We start from the raw sequence: 15,369 nt of genomic DNA, 5'->3' as shown, positions 1-15,369 counted from the left end.
CCTCTATATAGCATTATAATCACTTTGACTTTCAGATCAAACAGTTGAGCTTGTAGTCAGAGGTCAAATGTGACATGATATTTGGATGCAATCTTTAATGTGATGTTTAGAATCCCCGCTACTATTTCCTAAATGCTGCCAATACAAAAAAAGGCAAAAGAAATTTAGGCACAGTTTTAAAGATAAAAGACATTTTACAAAAGTTTTGACTTATTTGATCTTTAAGAAGATGTCAGAGGCCCAAAGAATCACTTTGACCTTCAGATCAATCTATTGATGCTTTGGAGATGGCACTGTATTGCATGGTGGATCAAACCACGACATAGCCTTCACCAGTTTTTGTTTAGGCTTGTCACTTCTTCATTTGCCCTCCACTTGTCCAGTTTCCTCAGATTTTTCAAGAACACGCCGCACACCAAGTTTTCGGTTAATAGCTCTTTGGGAATCAGCTTGTTGGTTTCAAAGAAGAGACGCGTGGCTGATGTAAAGGATTTTTTAAGGGATAAATAACTTCCCTTTCAGTCATTTTACCCTCTAAGTGTATTTCGATTTTCTCACTTCTCGTGAGATTTGATTGTAAAAGCTTTACTATGGCAAATTCTGACATATTTTTGTTACCAGGGCTGATATTGTTTTCTTTCCCTGCAAATGTTACAAATTGGCTGGTGTTGTTTGCTCACTTAAAAAGTCAAAAGTTATAACTGACACGGTCCTTCATTTGTGTCTCGTTTCACTCCCATGCATTTCCAGGCACGCTGATGGAACTGTGAAGTTCTGGGATGCCTCTGCAAGTAGGTTAAGCTCATAAATTACAAATATAGTTTATTTTATTGACTATTTTATTAGCTCTTAAACAGAAAAAGGCAAAGGACACTTTGAGTTTCAATTTAACTTGGAAGCAAAAGGAGGGAAGTCAAGAAAGAAAGAAAACAGAATGACTTTGACATTTTAAATGACACTGTTTTTTACTCATTCATTTAAGCCTGTAAGAGTGTCTCCTTTAGCATAGGCTTCAATATAGCTGCTCCTCCTGATGTTATTTCTTTCCTCCTTTCTTTCTAGTAATGCTCCAGGTGCTCTATAAACTCAAAACAGCCAAGATATTTGACAGGAACAGGTCTAAGGAGGACAAGGGCAGCACAGAGGTGTCAGATGAAGACCCCTTTGCCATTCAGATCATGGCCTGGTGCCCTGAGAGCCGGATGCTGTGTGTGGCCGGTGTGTCAGCCAATGTTATCATCTACCGCTTCAGTAAGCTGGAAGTAACTACTGAGGTGGTTCAGGTGGGTATCAGTCTCAGTCAGTATCAACTTTCAGGAATTTCATGTTTTTCCTAATCGTCTTTTGTAATACGTCGCTTCCTAATACACAAAAAAGGGATTTACATGAAATGCCCTAACCACTCATTTTAAGGGTGAAAAGCAGAGATGGACTGCCCGTCTGCCTGCAATAAATGCCTGTTGTTCACTGGGTGCCAGTGTAACCGGTGTGATCCTGCGTTGTGTCTGATAACTGATCAAAAAAAGGTAAAAGAAAGAAAGAAAGGCCTCCAAGTAAATCATTTGCCCACTCCAGCTCCTCTCCCACAGGGGAATTGTAGAAAAGGGCTGGCATTTATTTTTACGTTGAACATAAAGTATGGATTTACACGTAACATATTTGACATAAGATAAAACAAAAACAACAACATGAAATCCGACATACCTGATCAAAAAAAGGTAAAAGAAAGAAAGAAAGGCCTCCAAGTAAATCATTTGCCCACTCCAGCTCCTACGACCAAATACAAACAGTGGGGAAGAGGGTTAGCTCAACCCACCACAACTTCCAAGCTAGCATTTATGGCGCCTAAAACACATTTATAATACACACATACTACACACTTATAACATCTAACAAAAACAGGCTTAATAATGACAATAATCGAACTAAAATCACAATCAGAAACATCCAGGTGGCTAAATATGCATTATATGAGCGTTTTACAGTGTTGGGAAAGAAATGACACCCACCTCTCCCACAGGGGAATTGTAGAAAAGGGGAGAGGCAAAAGGGGTACACTGTATTTATAGGGTTGCACCAAAGAAGAAGAAGAAAAGAATGAGGAGGGGCTCTAACTGATAATGAACATAACTACAGGCTTGGAGGTCCTAAAAGTCAGGTATAAAAGGAACAGTTTGGGGGTTTAGGACACATTTTGTGTAATTATAACAATGTGATTCATGACCCTGTTACACCTTGTCAGAAATATGTTGTAGAGCTGTGGGCTACTATTTGTTTTGTTTTTGGTCCATCAGTTTGCCTCGGAGGAGAACTAAGTCATGAGATACAAAGAGCTGAAGTGAAACCGAGTGTTAAAAACAATGAAGTGTCCACCGCAGCCACTGTTTGTACTTTTCACACTCCCTTCCCTGTTCTTAAGTCAAAAACAAGATTATCTGCAAAAAGGTGATTGCAGATGTTTTTTATGTTTCATATTATTTCTTAAAATTGGTAAATAGGCCGTAGTCAACAGGATTTACAAAGCACTGGAGATAAAGTTAAGAAATTACCTGTTTTGTGAGGATTTTTATAACTCTGCGTTATTGTACCTACTCAGTTTTTTACATTATAATCAATCTTGTCCTTTTTGACCACTTAGTGTATCTTTATAGAACTTTCACGACATATTTGTTGTAGTTTCTGCTGCCTTTTTCTCCAGATTTTGGTTAAAAAGGACATTTTCAATATCTATGATTATTCTTACCTGGATAAATAAAGGATATATAAGTGTGTCTTTACAGCTTGACAGAAATGTTCTTTCTGGCTCAAAATGATTTCATCGTTCATAATATGTCTGACAAATTATCGGCCAAAAGTCATTTACAACACTACAAATGAAGGCAATCACTTTCTGGCATGACATCAGCCCACTCGTCAACCAATCTGCATTTGACCGATGCACAGTGTCATCCACATTCGTCTGGCAGCGGCTGGTTGCGTCGCTCCAAAACCCCTCTCCGTAAGCAAACGGACACAACTGCGGTATTATAAATTAAGCATCAGATGTTGAGGCATATGCACAACCACATGAACTCAAAGATCTGCCTAGTCAAAGGCAGTATGGTTACCATGCCAACAGACAGAGCAGTGAACAAGCAAAGCTAGACCATCATTATGACCTGCTTTGATAGCGATGTAAACGCTAATGGTGGTGTGATGTGAGCGGGCGCTTAATGAAATAAAGAGAAATGCCGTTATTATCTCCGCGTATGCTCGCAGCTTCTGTATTAGCGTGAAACTGTGCATATACGCTTTGCTGTTGGTTGTGGTAGCAAAGCAATAAAATAGTGTCTAGCCTGAGATTATCTTTCTAGTCCTGGCAACATATTTCTTGTGAACAGTCATTGCTGAGGTGTTGTTGCAGCAGACTTCGCAGTGTTCGCTTGTCAATCAAAGCATGTGGGCGGCACTGTGGCGCGTTTAGCTGATGCCCTTTTTGTGTTCAGCACTGTTTGTCCTAAATGCCCAAATGTTTTGTTCTTTCAAACAAACAGCGAGAAGCAATTATGAATTTATAGACTTCAAGTGCCTTGCTTAAGAGCCTCGTTGCTGTTGGAAGAGATTAAAAATCAGCTACGTTCATGTTTAAAAGCTTTGCAGTTTTCTGTGGGTGAATGACAGTAACCATTGATGCACGCAGAAGAGAAACGTTAGAGCTCTTTGTCCTAAACGCCACATGCTGTAATGTGGATCAGAACGCTACATGCAGCAATGGCGAGCTGTAATTAGGCGAAACAGCTCGTTCGAACAAGGTCAAACACCTCTAAATAACCTCGCAGAAATGAAGGTAGTCTCTGAACAAGGGCACCGATCACTCTTCACTCCCACATGTCAGTGGGGCTAATGAGACTGACAGAATGCAAAAGAGAGGAGCTGATGAGTTTGCGTGTGTATTGGTGTTGTGTGAATCTAGGATTGCGTACACGCGTGTCTCTGCGAAGGCGCGGGTTGCAAAGGGGTAGCCTGAAGGAGGACTCAGAAGGAATGAAACATCGCAGTATTGGAGGACCTCTAAGACTCTCAATCTTCCCACACAAACATCAAACCCCTCCTTATCATCAAAGTGACTCTGCGATCGCATATGAAAGCCATTTAGCGACACAGTCATCATCTCCTGAGGAATTATTGTTTACAAGAATGTAGAAGAGGAAGTTTCGTGATGTTCCTCGTTTATAATGTGTATGTTAATATGTGCACCTGTGTGTATGTCCTCTCATCCAGTTACTAGAGGTGCGAATGCAGTACGAACTGAATGACATAGAGTCTCCAGATGGCGGGGGTGAACAGACATCAGCGCTCCCGACGCCCGGTGCCTCTCCTCAGACAAGCGGCCCACCTTCACACCCTTCCACCAGCAGCAACAACTCTGATGGAGGCAACATACCCTGCCTCAAGTATGAAACACATACACACATATATAACTATTTGGAGAGGGAGAGAGAAGCACTCGCATAAACTCTCATAAGCTGCAGGATCACTTGCACACATACTCATGCACACAAGAGTCTTGGCTTTTGCCTCAAGCACACTCGAAGCATTCTCAGCCACAGCCTCCCCAACATTCCCCTGTAGCCACTCAATACACAACAGCTTCACGACCGCAGCTGCACCCCTCGTCATTCTTTTTATGAAACCTTTTTTTTTTGTCTATCGCCTCCTTTTATCCACAGAGTGCGCAGTACTCCATTGAAGCAGTCTCCGGGTTACCAGGTAGATTTGGTGGTCCAGTTAGTGTGGGTGAGTGGAGAGCCTCCTCAGCAGATCACAAGTCTGGCCGTCAATTCCTCCTACGGCCTGTAAGTACACGCAAGCCTTAGCTGAAACTAGAAGTATTTTCTGGGACTTTGCTGGGATTTATGCTATTTACGTTAAGACGCTTAATCTGAAGGTAAAAAGCAACATTAGCAAAGTTAGCGCAAATCAAATTGCAGGCAAAATCGTCACAGATACCGGTGCTGTTCAAGAAGTTACTGCTCAAGTCCTGTCGACACAGTTCAGCAGCTACGGGAATTTAAGAGATTCCACCTGATTTTGGGCTTCAACTACAATGTTTACGTATTCCCAAACGAAATCAAATCTCCTAACTGTAACTTTCCGTTATTCTTGTTTTAAAAACTTTCACCCCTCCTTTTCTTCCCACTTCCTCTTTACTTTGTCACCAATCCCCAGAGTGGTATTTGGCAACAGTAACGGTCTGGCAGTGGTGGACTACATCCAGAAGACAGTAGTCCTCAACTTGGGGACGGTTGAGCTTTATGGCTCTAATGACCCCTACCAGAGACAGCCCCGGTCGCCGAGAAAGACGCGGCAGCCTTCTGGAGGTAATGAAAAGAGAGAAGATGGAAGCTAGAAAGAAAAACATTTTATTCATTTTTCTGAGCATGAAACCTTTTTTTTTTTTTTTTTTTTTTTTTTTTTTTGCCAGAACAGCTCACCCCACAGTTCTTTAGTTCCCGTTCTAAACTGTAAACTGATGCAAATATGAGAATGAATAAAGTGACGACACGCTTTGAATCCACAATGATGCTCTCTTTCTTCCTTAGTCTACAATGCTGACGCATGATTGAGCGATGACGACCAAATACTCGCTCTCTCTTTGTGCTTCGATTGACTTTCTCTCTTCGTTTATCCGCCTCTCTCTTTCTCTTTGCCTCTCATTCACATACCCACTCTCTCGCAGCCCATCCCTTTTCCACGCATCCCTTCCTTTTTACTATTGTCTACCACGGACAGCGAACGGTATCCTTTCCAGTAAGGACACACTGCCACCACGTGTCAGAAAACAGCAGTGCATGTTTTGATACTGCCGCAACGTCACGACAGTTTCCTGTCCGTACTTGAGCAAAAGTTTGATTAATGAATTTAGCGAAGTGTGTCCACGTGGGTTGAGAGATTTTTTTATGTGTGCTGTATGCAAAGCAACCACACATGCAAGTACAGACTCAAAGTACTGTATGTGTAAACATCCCAATGTTCACAAAAAGGCTCACATTAAATACTCGCAGAGCATCTGGTGTCACTAACTGGTGAGCAGTGGGCTGGCACTTGTCAGTGCTTGGCAAGTGTGAGCAGTAATCAGGCATCCAGCTGTGTTGCTCTGCCAATAGGGACTTCTGTCTGCTTGGCTTTCTGCCTCACAGAACAATGTCACACACAAATAAACACACTTATACTCAAACATGCATGCGGGAAAGGGAGGAAGTAGCATTTAAAACTGGATAAAGAAAACTAGAGACCTCCTTGATAGTCTCTGACAGATGGCGGATGAGACTGCACATAGGTCCAAAATACGTGCTGCGATCCTAGCCAAGGCGACACTAAAATATAAAGTTAAAGAAACATATTTTTTATGCATACGCAGAGCCAATATTTTCTTTGAAAATCCACCTGATTTTTGTTTTAATTATGTGATCTCTCATACAGGTCTTTGTGACATCAATGAAGGCTCGGCTACATCGGAGGACCGCTGCAAGTCGCCTACTTCAGGTAACATATCTTTCAGCTTGTCATTGAAAGAGAGGAGTGGCGAATATAGCACAAATAACGGCCAAACAGTAAACCAGTCAGAAATATACCTAGAAAACCACTTACGTGTGCTGGGAGGAAGATTAATGTTTCAAAATAGCCTTTACGGTTATTACTGTTGTAATGAAGTTGTTGCTCGTCAAACTTGAACTCTAGAAGTTTCTTCTTTTTTGAGTCACTCACGTGTCTGGCTTCATTTAACCTCTTTCTTTAAAAATGCACTGTTTCAGTTAAATATTGCACATTTATGGATTTATAATAGTTTTGCCATATGTCCATGCTTCTTTTTTTTTTTACCACTTTGCAGAGTTGAAAAAAGGGGAATACGTCATTTATAATCTCACTCTGTATTCTGAAAAACTGGGTTACATGGGCTGTAAACGCATCCGGGGACTGATGGTAATTCACTGACGCTGCTCGAAATTATGGGAAAACCAAACTCTGCATTCTGGTAGAGAAACCCATTCATTTGAATATTAGTAGGAAAAAGGGGCTTCACATATTCCGTAGCACTGAAATTCCATGCTTTTTGATACTCACAAATATATTGCATGCCAAGATTCTGATTATTTTTAACTTGGATTTTGATTAGGGTGCTTCTTTCAACATTTCCCTGTGTCCGGATGCAGTGTATCGAAGCAGATTCGTCTAAATGTATTGCCAAATTAAGCAGTTTTTGTGTGTATATGACATTTAGACAGCAAACCCAATAGAATGTACTAGAAGGAAAACATAATCCACTTTATGCTGCACTATCCCACCTCTGATTTTAAATATTCAGCCTTTTGATGATCTACTGCTTTGTGATATGCAGGAACAAGATTCCCTGCTGCTCTTTTACTTGCTTCCATCTTAATCTGCGTCATTAGTATTTCATCTGAAGGTGCTTGAAGAGAGAACAGCCTAGGTTTATCTCATTATGGGTAACTTGGCATTACCACGATGAAAATAAGCAGCTTTTTTAAAAAGGTCAGACAGAAAACAAATCACAGAGTCTGCTTGCTGCTGTTTCCAGGTATGATGGCTGTCCCAGTATCTGTGTCTGGTGCCACCAGACTGTGATGTGATACATTTGTCTGCTTTGCTATACTCATGGGACAGGGAGCGATAAGGAGCGCTTTCCTACAAAACTCTCTTTGTAATCTAGGTTTTAAGTGTGAGCGAGTTTGTTTTAGATTTTTGTTTATTTTCTCTCTCTGTCTCTCTTTGAGTATTTTTGGTATGAATTCTGCAGAGGAATAATGTAACGTTTGTAGTATGGCTTGTTTTAGACTTAAATACAGTATAAATGTGGATGGCCTGGCTTGATTTATTTCCCAGTTCTTTACATTGGACGTGAATAATTTACATCAGAAGACAGGATGTCTTAGTGAAATCAGTGTTCCTTCAAAAAGAAAGGTGCCATTGACATTACAAGCCATTTTCTGCTCAGAACAAGTAAGCACATCTGTGTTTGGTTGATTATTTCTTTGTTTTAACTATGCTTGGCAGTAAATCTCGGAAAGCCTGTTTTTTTCCCCTTAATTGGTGCCACATTTGTAAGGAAAATGCATTTGTGGGTTGAGCAGCAGAGTATGGGTGGTGCCACATTTGACTGATCTGGATAGAGCCACAGGGCAACTTTAAGTTGGTGTTCCATAAAACCATTTTGGGTGAGCCTTAGTACAATCTCCAAATTGAAGGCCAACATCCATATAATGGGGGATTTCCAAATGCATTTCCTTACAAATGTGGCATCAATTAAAGGTAAAAAAAAAAAAAACTGCCTCTCCAAGATTTATTGCCAAGAAGCATTGTTACAACAAAGAAATAGTTGACCAAATAAATATTTACTCAGTTTTTGTGCTAATACACACACGCACTGGGGTAATGGGGTAAAAATGGGTGTTTTTCTAACTGCGCATTTACTCTATTTTACTCCTCCCTCCTCCCCAACACCCTCAAAAGTCTTGATGTCAAACAGCAATCTACACCAATTCTACAATGGAGGTGGTAGAGGAGGTAAGATTGGGCAAAAATGTCTATCAGAGGCTGTTTAGGCAGGAAAAAACGTGGTCTAGATTTGGTGCCCCTGTTTTGTTTCCCTTTTTTTTCTTTTTGTGGAGAAAGTGTCTCTGTCTTCCTTTGTCCATACTCACCACAGTGGGAAGAACTAAAGTAGAGAACGGAGAGCTGACGTTCCTCTATACTCCTGGGTTAGCTTCTATTCAACTATCTTTGAAGCCACTTTGTATTTTAACATAAATGAGTATTCTTCGTTTGAAATGACAACATGCTCATATTTGATATTTGAGCACAGAAGAGTAATATAAGAAAACTATATTCTAAGGATTCAGAGCTTGTGAAGCAAAAGCTTACCTGGAAGGACGGTGGGACTGCAGTTTTCTTGAGACACCTTACTTGTCAAATATACTGTACATATTGCATGCTACATGTATGTAGCACGAGTGTCATATTGTACATGTGCCTGCATCTGATACTTGTCGCCAACTGATTGTACGAAGTTTGATGATACCATTGAACAGAGAGCAACTCGTCTGTCTGATTTTGTCTTTGTCCAACTTCAGTGTGTGTTGATAAAACTTTGTAAAAGTACATTTAAACTAAGTGAGCAAGTCAAAAAAGAGGATTAGCAACGGAAGGATTCAGTATCTCATACAAGTGACAGTAAGTACAATATCCACACCGATCAGCGACAGCATTAAAACCACCTGCACAAATTTCTTCTGGTCATTGTGATGACATAGCAGCCCTGACTCTTTAGTGTCTCACATTTTGACAGTGGAGCCCTCTGTTGATCAGGCTTACTCAGGCACATCCCATGGGTATTGGGAGTTCAACATCTTGGGCTCATTGACATGTTCCTTGAGCTATTCCTGATCACTTTTTGCACTTCTGGGGAGGCCTCTGCCTTTCAGGATCGCTGTTGCCATGTCCAATACGCTTGATTTCCAGCAAAGTGTAGGGTGGGTGAAACATGCCAAAGTAACGTCCACGTGAACATCAGGAGGCAAAGTTTGGGGATTGCTGTCGTCATGTCCGATATACTTGGTCTCTAGCAATGTGAAGGTGGGTGATCCATGCCAAAGTAACGTTCACGTGACTGTTGAGAGCCAGCTTTTCAGAGTACAAGATAATTGTTGTTAACAACTTCTCTCGTAAATAGTTTTAATGTTGTGGCTGCTTTGTTTGTGCTGGATTTTTTTGTCTTCGCTTAGCCTGGTCCGGAAACTGATGTTGTCCTCCTGAGTCCTTTTAACACCTGATTATTCACAGTGCAATATTTTTACAATATCCCCAATACCCACATATGTGAGTTCAGTATTTTAGTTTAGCTTAAAAAAATCTTGATAAAGTCAATAAAATTCCCCCAATTTCCAGACAACAAAACAGAAATCAAATCATCTGGATAAATCATGCATGTATGGATAGCATATGCTAATTTAGGGCTCTAAAAGTTTGTCTACACCTTCATAAGTACCGTAGACGTGCAACAGCAAGATTTTATATGTTCTCCACTTACCTTAAAAAATAAAACAGAAGCATGTACACTAACGAAAAAAAAGCCAAAATAATCAAATTCAACTCAACCCAGTTTGAGCTTGAAGGTATTACGAATGTTGCAGTTTTTTTAAAGGAACTTGTATGGATTTCTTTATGTATGGTTTCTGGCAGTTTAAATTGCAAGACAGTCATAACTCTATTACCTGAATGTCTCATTTTATCGTCCTTCTCCTTCTTTTTCCTACAGACAGAGAAAATAATATTTAGGACTTTCATTCACTGCTATTTATATTCACTCTTCTGAAAGATGGAATGCTTTACAAACTAGTACTGAAAGTATATAACCAGCAGCAGGTTTAACCATCCTTTTCACTATGTTTTCTTCCATCTCTGGTTCATTTTTTGTTTCTTGTTACTTCCTTCTTCTTGCTGCATGCTCCTTTGGCATGAAGGTCCTGAATGGCCGTGCAGTTTTGACGTGTGTCTTACCTGTCCTGTCTTTCAGGGCATTGTGCAAACAGACGTCACCTCTTTTGTTTAGTCTGTAACAGCATGCCTCTGTGATACAGAGGGTCGTCTCTTAATCCTTATGCAGTGTCTCCTCCTGTCTAAAGCATTTTGGCTCTCCTATTCTATAAAACAATCCCTTGGCACTTGTTCAACAGTCTTCTGTCATTTTGGTGTATTTCAGGTGTGTGCACAGTCCTAGTCCAATGCTAGATTAACTAGCTTTGCATGGCATCGTGTGTTAGCTTAGACATGTGTTTGTAAAGAGGGATGTTCTCTTTTTTCCAGCAAAGATGTCACGGAAATTAAGCTTGCCTACTGAGCTAAAGCCAGACTTGGGTAAGCCTTGACTTCGTGTCTCCAAACAATTTGTATGAAATGCAATATACTTTTCTCACTCTGACTGGACTCCATCACTTTACATTAGTCCAGTTTTTTTTTCTGGTTATTAGTCTCAAAATTGGCAAGCTGTGCAACTGTTCTCTTTAGTTTGCATGCATCAAAAGTAGCACTGATCTGAACTGAATTAAAATGATTGAACTCAATCAAATTGTTGGAAATGAACCCTTGCTCACACTTCTTTTGACCATGGTGGGGGTTAAAGCAGAGGTCAGTGGTGCTAAGCTAAACTTTTTACACCCCATCTCACTCTAAAGCTTTCTGTAACTTTTGCAGCTTTTCTTTTCTCTTGTGTGTTTTTCATGTCTTTCTTTTCTCTGTCTGATTGGTCCTTCAAAAAAAAATAAATAAAAAAATATCAATACAACTTTTTTTCTGTACAACCTTCTTCCCAAACATGGAATATTGTTAGGTTTCATCGGTTTAAAATAAGATATTCCCCTGTATGCTTGTTTAATGATCTCAGTGTTATGCACACTTAACTTTCTGTAATGTGCCAAACAGCTGGGTTATTTTATAGTAATAAAATTGTGTTAAATTGATGGCTCTTGTATAATGTAAGGGAACTGCAGTGATGTTAAATCATCAACAAATAGGTCTTAAATGATGCTGCTCTGTTAAAAAAGGCAATTAAACTTATGAGATGTGTTTTTCCTAGAAAGACAAGTCCACCAACTGTTTACTTTTATTTTGTCACTAGCTGTTAAAAGTGCGAGTCGACTTTCTTTCTCTCAGTTTCCAGTATCTACATTATCAGTACTAAAATCAATCATTTATAAACAAATAAAAATGCTATTGTTGTTATGCCTTGAATTTGCTTTGAAAAGTGTAAATACAATTGCATTTAACATCCAAACTCTTTCTTTTGAGGCAGTAAGAAGCTAGTGATTGTTATGTTTCTAATTTTTTCATTATTTATTTATTTTTTAGCATATTTTGTGCCAACTTCTCCATTGTCTGTCTTGCAATAATACTTTTTTGCAGGTGCTTTACCTCTCTGTTTTTTCTCCTTACTGTCCTCCTGTCTGTATGCCCGCCGCGGGGTGCCAACCCATTAGACCACCGGGACAACTCTTTCAGCCGCTCACGCTCGTCCAGTGTCACCAGCATCGATAAGGAAGCACGAGAGGCCATCAGCTCATTCCACTTCTGTGAGACTTTCGCTCGGAAGGGGGACAGCACTTTGACACCCTGTCTGTATGTGGGCACCTCCCTGGGAACTGTCCTGGTTCTGGCTCTCACATTGCCACCTGCTGGAGAGCAACGGCAACTGCAGCCAGTTATCCTTTCACCTGCCGGTGGGTAAAGCAATCTCAGATGGGAGGGAGGGATGGAAATTAGAGTGTGAGAGGTTTTTTTGTTTGTTTTAACGGCAATAAAGACCAAACTATCATTTGGCAACCCACTCTGTAAATTTTAAGGAAAAACGGTACACAATGATTTTTAAATACCCTCATGTTTAAGTGAAAATGGACCAAAAATGGTACACATAAATACAATATGACCAATTTATCTCTGCTAATAGGCTACATACCAGAGGCTTTTGAGGTGGCTTTAATCAAACCATTACTTTAAAGTAGGCATTTATTTACTAATTACTGACCTTATGACTAATTCCAAAAGTTCTTAAAATAGTTGTTTTAAATATACTGTGTGATCATATGCAGATCATTGGATTATACTGTTTATCATGTGTATATTTTAGATTTTTCCTATTTCTCAAAGAAACAAATTTCATATATTGTTCTACTTCTGTGTGTAAGTTTTTAAGCCTGCCTCTCCTTCTTCTTCTTTTGTCCTCTACTTGTCCTCTACTAAACTGCAGGAGTGTCTTAAAGATGTAAAGAATATGAAGGCCTTGATAACTTGTAATTTCCTATCGATATATTCAGTCAAAACTTTAGTTTTTGTATTTAAAAATCTCAGGCAGACTAACCTGATACTTATTTTGATTGGCATTATCTCGGCGTCCATCACTGAACTTTGGAGTCATTTTTCACCAGAACACACTAAGCATTTCCAAAATGCAGCAGTACTCTGGAAATATAATGTTCCAACAGATTTTTTTCCTCCTGTTCACCAGGTATGTTGGTACGGCTGAAGGGAAGCATCTTGCGGATGGCCTTTATAGACTCCACGGGTTCTCAGCTGCCATCTGCATATGAGCCTTGGTATGAACCCAACGTCACAGCAGACGGCGAAGAAAGAGAAAAAGTCCGTAAGCGCCGGCCCGTCTCAGTGTCCCCTTCCACCTCCCAGGACCTCAATGAGAGCCAGTATGCTGTAGTGTGTTCAGAGAAACAGGCCAAAGTCATTGCCCTTCCTTCCCAGACCTGCATCTATAAACACAGTATCACAGAGACCTCCTTCATCTTACGGGCAGATGTGGTGCAGATGAACCAAGGCATGTGCGTGGCTTGTTTCTGTGCCAACGGCCACATCATGACCCTCAGGTAAGGCTACATCTGAGGTCAGACAATGTTTCAACCAATACATGCAGTTAGAATTAAGAATGTTTGCTCTCCCCTCTATCATGCATGGCATGTCTATATATTTATATACATGAACTGGAATTGACTTAACAAAAGAAGCAGGAGAGCAAATAATTTTGCTCATATTTGTCCTTGTTGCAAAGACACTCCACACAAAATCTGTAAACTGTGTACAGCGAAAGCTGCCATATGGTAAGAAAGAGGACAGGTACACACAAAAATTGGGGTCATAATTTAATTTGGTCATAATTTGCACCTGTTCATCGAAATCCAGAGGGGTTTTTTTTATAGTATACAGACTTTAATTAGTTCAGATCTTAAGTTCAGATTTTTTACTTAGAATCTGGACTTCGATTTTAGAAATAAAATTTTTTTCCAGACTGAATTTTCAGAATTCAAACTTTAATCTCAGCATTCTCACTTTTTTCACACTTTGGACTTCATTTTTAGAATTCAGACTTTGTGTCATAATACAGGCTCTTTCTGGACTATGTTAAAAGCAAGGATAAAGTGCCAAACACCAGGCAATGCTGGACACTTTATTAGGTACACTTTGCTTTTACTGGTTTGGAAAAGCGTTCTCCTTCAGAACTTCCTTAATTATTCATGTCCTAGATTCAGCAAGATGCTGGAAACATTCCATCTTAAGAGGTTTTGGTTTTGGTCCATATTGGAATTGGCATCGCACAGTTTGACCAGATTTGTCGGATACACATTTATGACATGAATCTCTCATTGTCATGTTCAAGAAACTAGTCTGATGACTTGAGCTTTGTGACAGGGTGTGTAATTCTGCTGGAAGGAAACAACAGAAGATGGTTACACTGTGTTCATAAAGAGATGAACATGGTCAGCAGCAATAGTCAGGCAGGCTGTAGCATTTCAGTAATGCTCAGTTGGTACTTAGGGGTCAAAAGTGTGCCAAAAATTATCCCCACACTATTACGCCACAATCATCAGTCTGAAACATTGATATAAAGCACGATGGATCCGTGCATTCATGTTGTTTATGCCAACACCTGATCCTACCATCCGAATGTCGCAGCAGAAATCATGACTCCTCAGACCAGGCAACAATTTCCAGTCTTTTATTGTTCAGTTTTGGGCTATAAAATATAGCATGGTTTCTTGTTCTTAGCTGACGGGATTGACATCCAGTGTGGTCTTCTGCTACTGTAACCCGTCTGCTTCAAGTTCAGCATGTTGTACATTCAGAGATCTTTCTCTGCATAACTTATTTATAACCAGAGTTTGGGGTTTTTTTTGTTTTTGCAAGTTACTCTTTCCTTCCTGTCAACTCAGACGACTGCTGATCTTGGATTATTGTCTAGTTTTGTCTGTAAAGCCTAGATATGGTTGTGTGGCAAAATCTCACTAGATCAGCAGTTCCTGAAATATTCAGACCAGCCAATCTGACACCTTTATCCCCATTCTGATGCTCAGATTGTACTTCAGCAGGTCATGTTGACTGTCTATGGATTTGCTGCACATCTTGGCTGATGAGTTATTTGCCTTAACAAAATAGTATACCTAACAAAATGGATGTTGAGTGTAAATAAGTAGAGTTCAGAGTAGGTCAAAAACTTTATTGATATTGTTTCTGTGCCTCCTATACAGTGTGCCGGGGCTGAGACCGCTCATGGATGTGAACTACCTACCTTTGACAGACATGCGGATAGCCAGGACTTTCTGCTTTACTAACCTGGGTCAGGCCATGTACCTCTGCTCCCCCACTGAGATCCAGAGGATCACTTACAGTCAGGACACTTGTGAAAACCTACAGGTGAATTAGCCTTCTATATACAGCACTACTACATGTTAGTATTGCAAAACAGTTTAAAATCTCTGCATGGCTTGGAGACATACATTAGCCAACTAAGTACCTAGGCTATTTTGTTTTGGG

At 40.1% G+C, this 15,369-nt stretch overlaps 1 protein-coding gene across 3 annotated transcripts in view; it reads left to right on the top strand.

The window, feature by feature from the left end:
• Positions 1-15,369, top strand: part of stxbp5a (syntaxin binding protein 5a (tomosyn)) — a 97,985-nt gene that overhangs the window by 77,803 nt on the left and 4,813 nt on the right. The window contains exons 15-25 of one of the 3 annotated variants that reach the window (XM_087852336.1): positions 751-791; positions 1,063-1,283; positions 4,261-4,433; positions 4,710-4,835; positions 5,209-5,360; positions 6,463-6,525; positions 8,512-8,565; positions 10,864-10,914; positions 11,991-12,272; positions 13,058-13,427; positions 15,084-15,249. In XM_087852336.1, the coding sequence (XP_087708462.1) occupies positions 751-791; positions 1,063-1,283; positions 4,261-4,433; positions 4,710-4,835; positions 5,209-5,360; positions 6,463-6,525; positions 8,512-8,565; positions 10,864-10,914; positions 11,991-12,272; positions 13,058-13,427; positions 15,084-15,249 (1,699 nt within the window). The remainder of the gene's footprint in view (positions 1-750; positions 792-1,062; positions 1,284-4,260; positions 4,434-4,709; positions 4,836-5,208; positions 5,361-6,462; positions 6,526-8,511; positions 8,566-10,863; positions 10,915-11,990; positions 12,273-13,057; positions 13,428-15,083; positions 15,250-15,369) is intronic. The other 2 variants (XM_087852337.1, XM_087852338.1) reach the window with 2 other exon arrangements.

Source organism: Neolamprologus brichardi, chromosome 15 (assembly GCF_056152115.1).
Source record: "Neolamprologus brichardi isolate AB-2024 chromosome 15, ASM5615211v1, whole genome shotgun sequence".
Taxonomy (NCBI): domain Eukaryota; kingdom Metazoa; phylum Chordata; class Actinopteri; order Cichliformes; family Cichlidae; genus Neolamprologus; species Neolamprologus brichardi.
The sequence above is the reverse complement of the archived record's forward strand: the minus strand, read 5'-3'. Positions and strand labels throughout refer to the sequence as shown.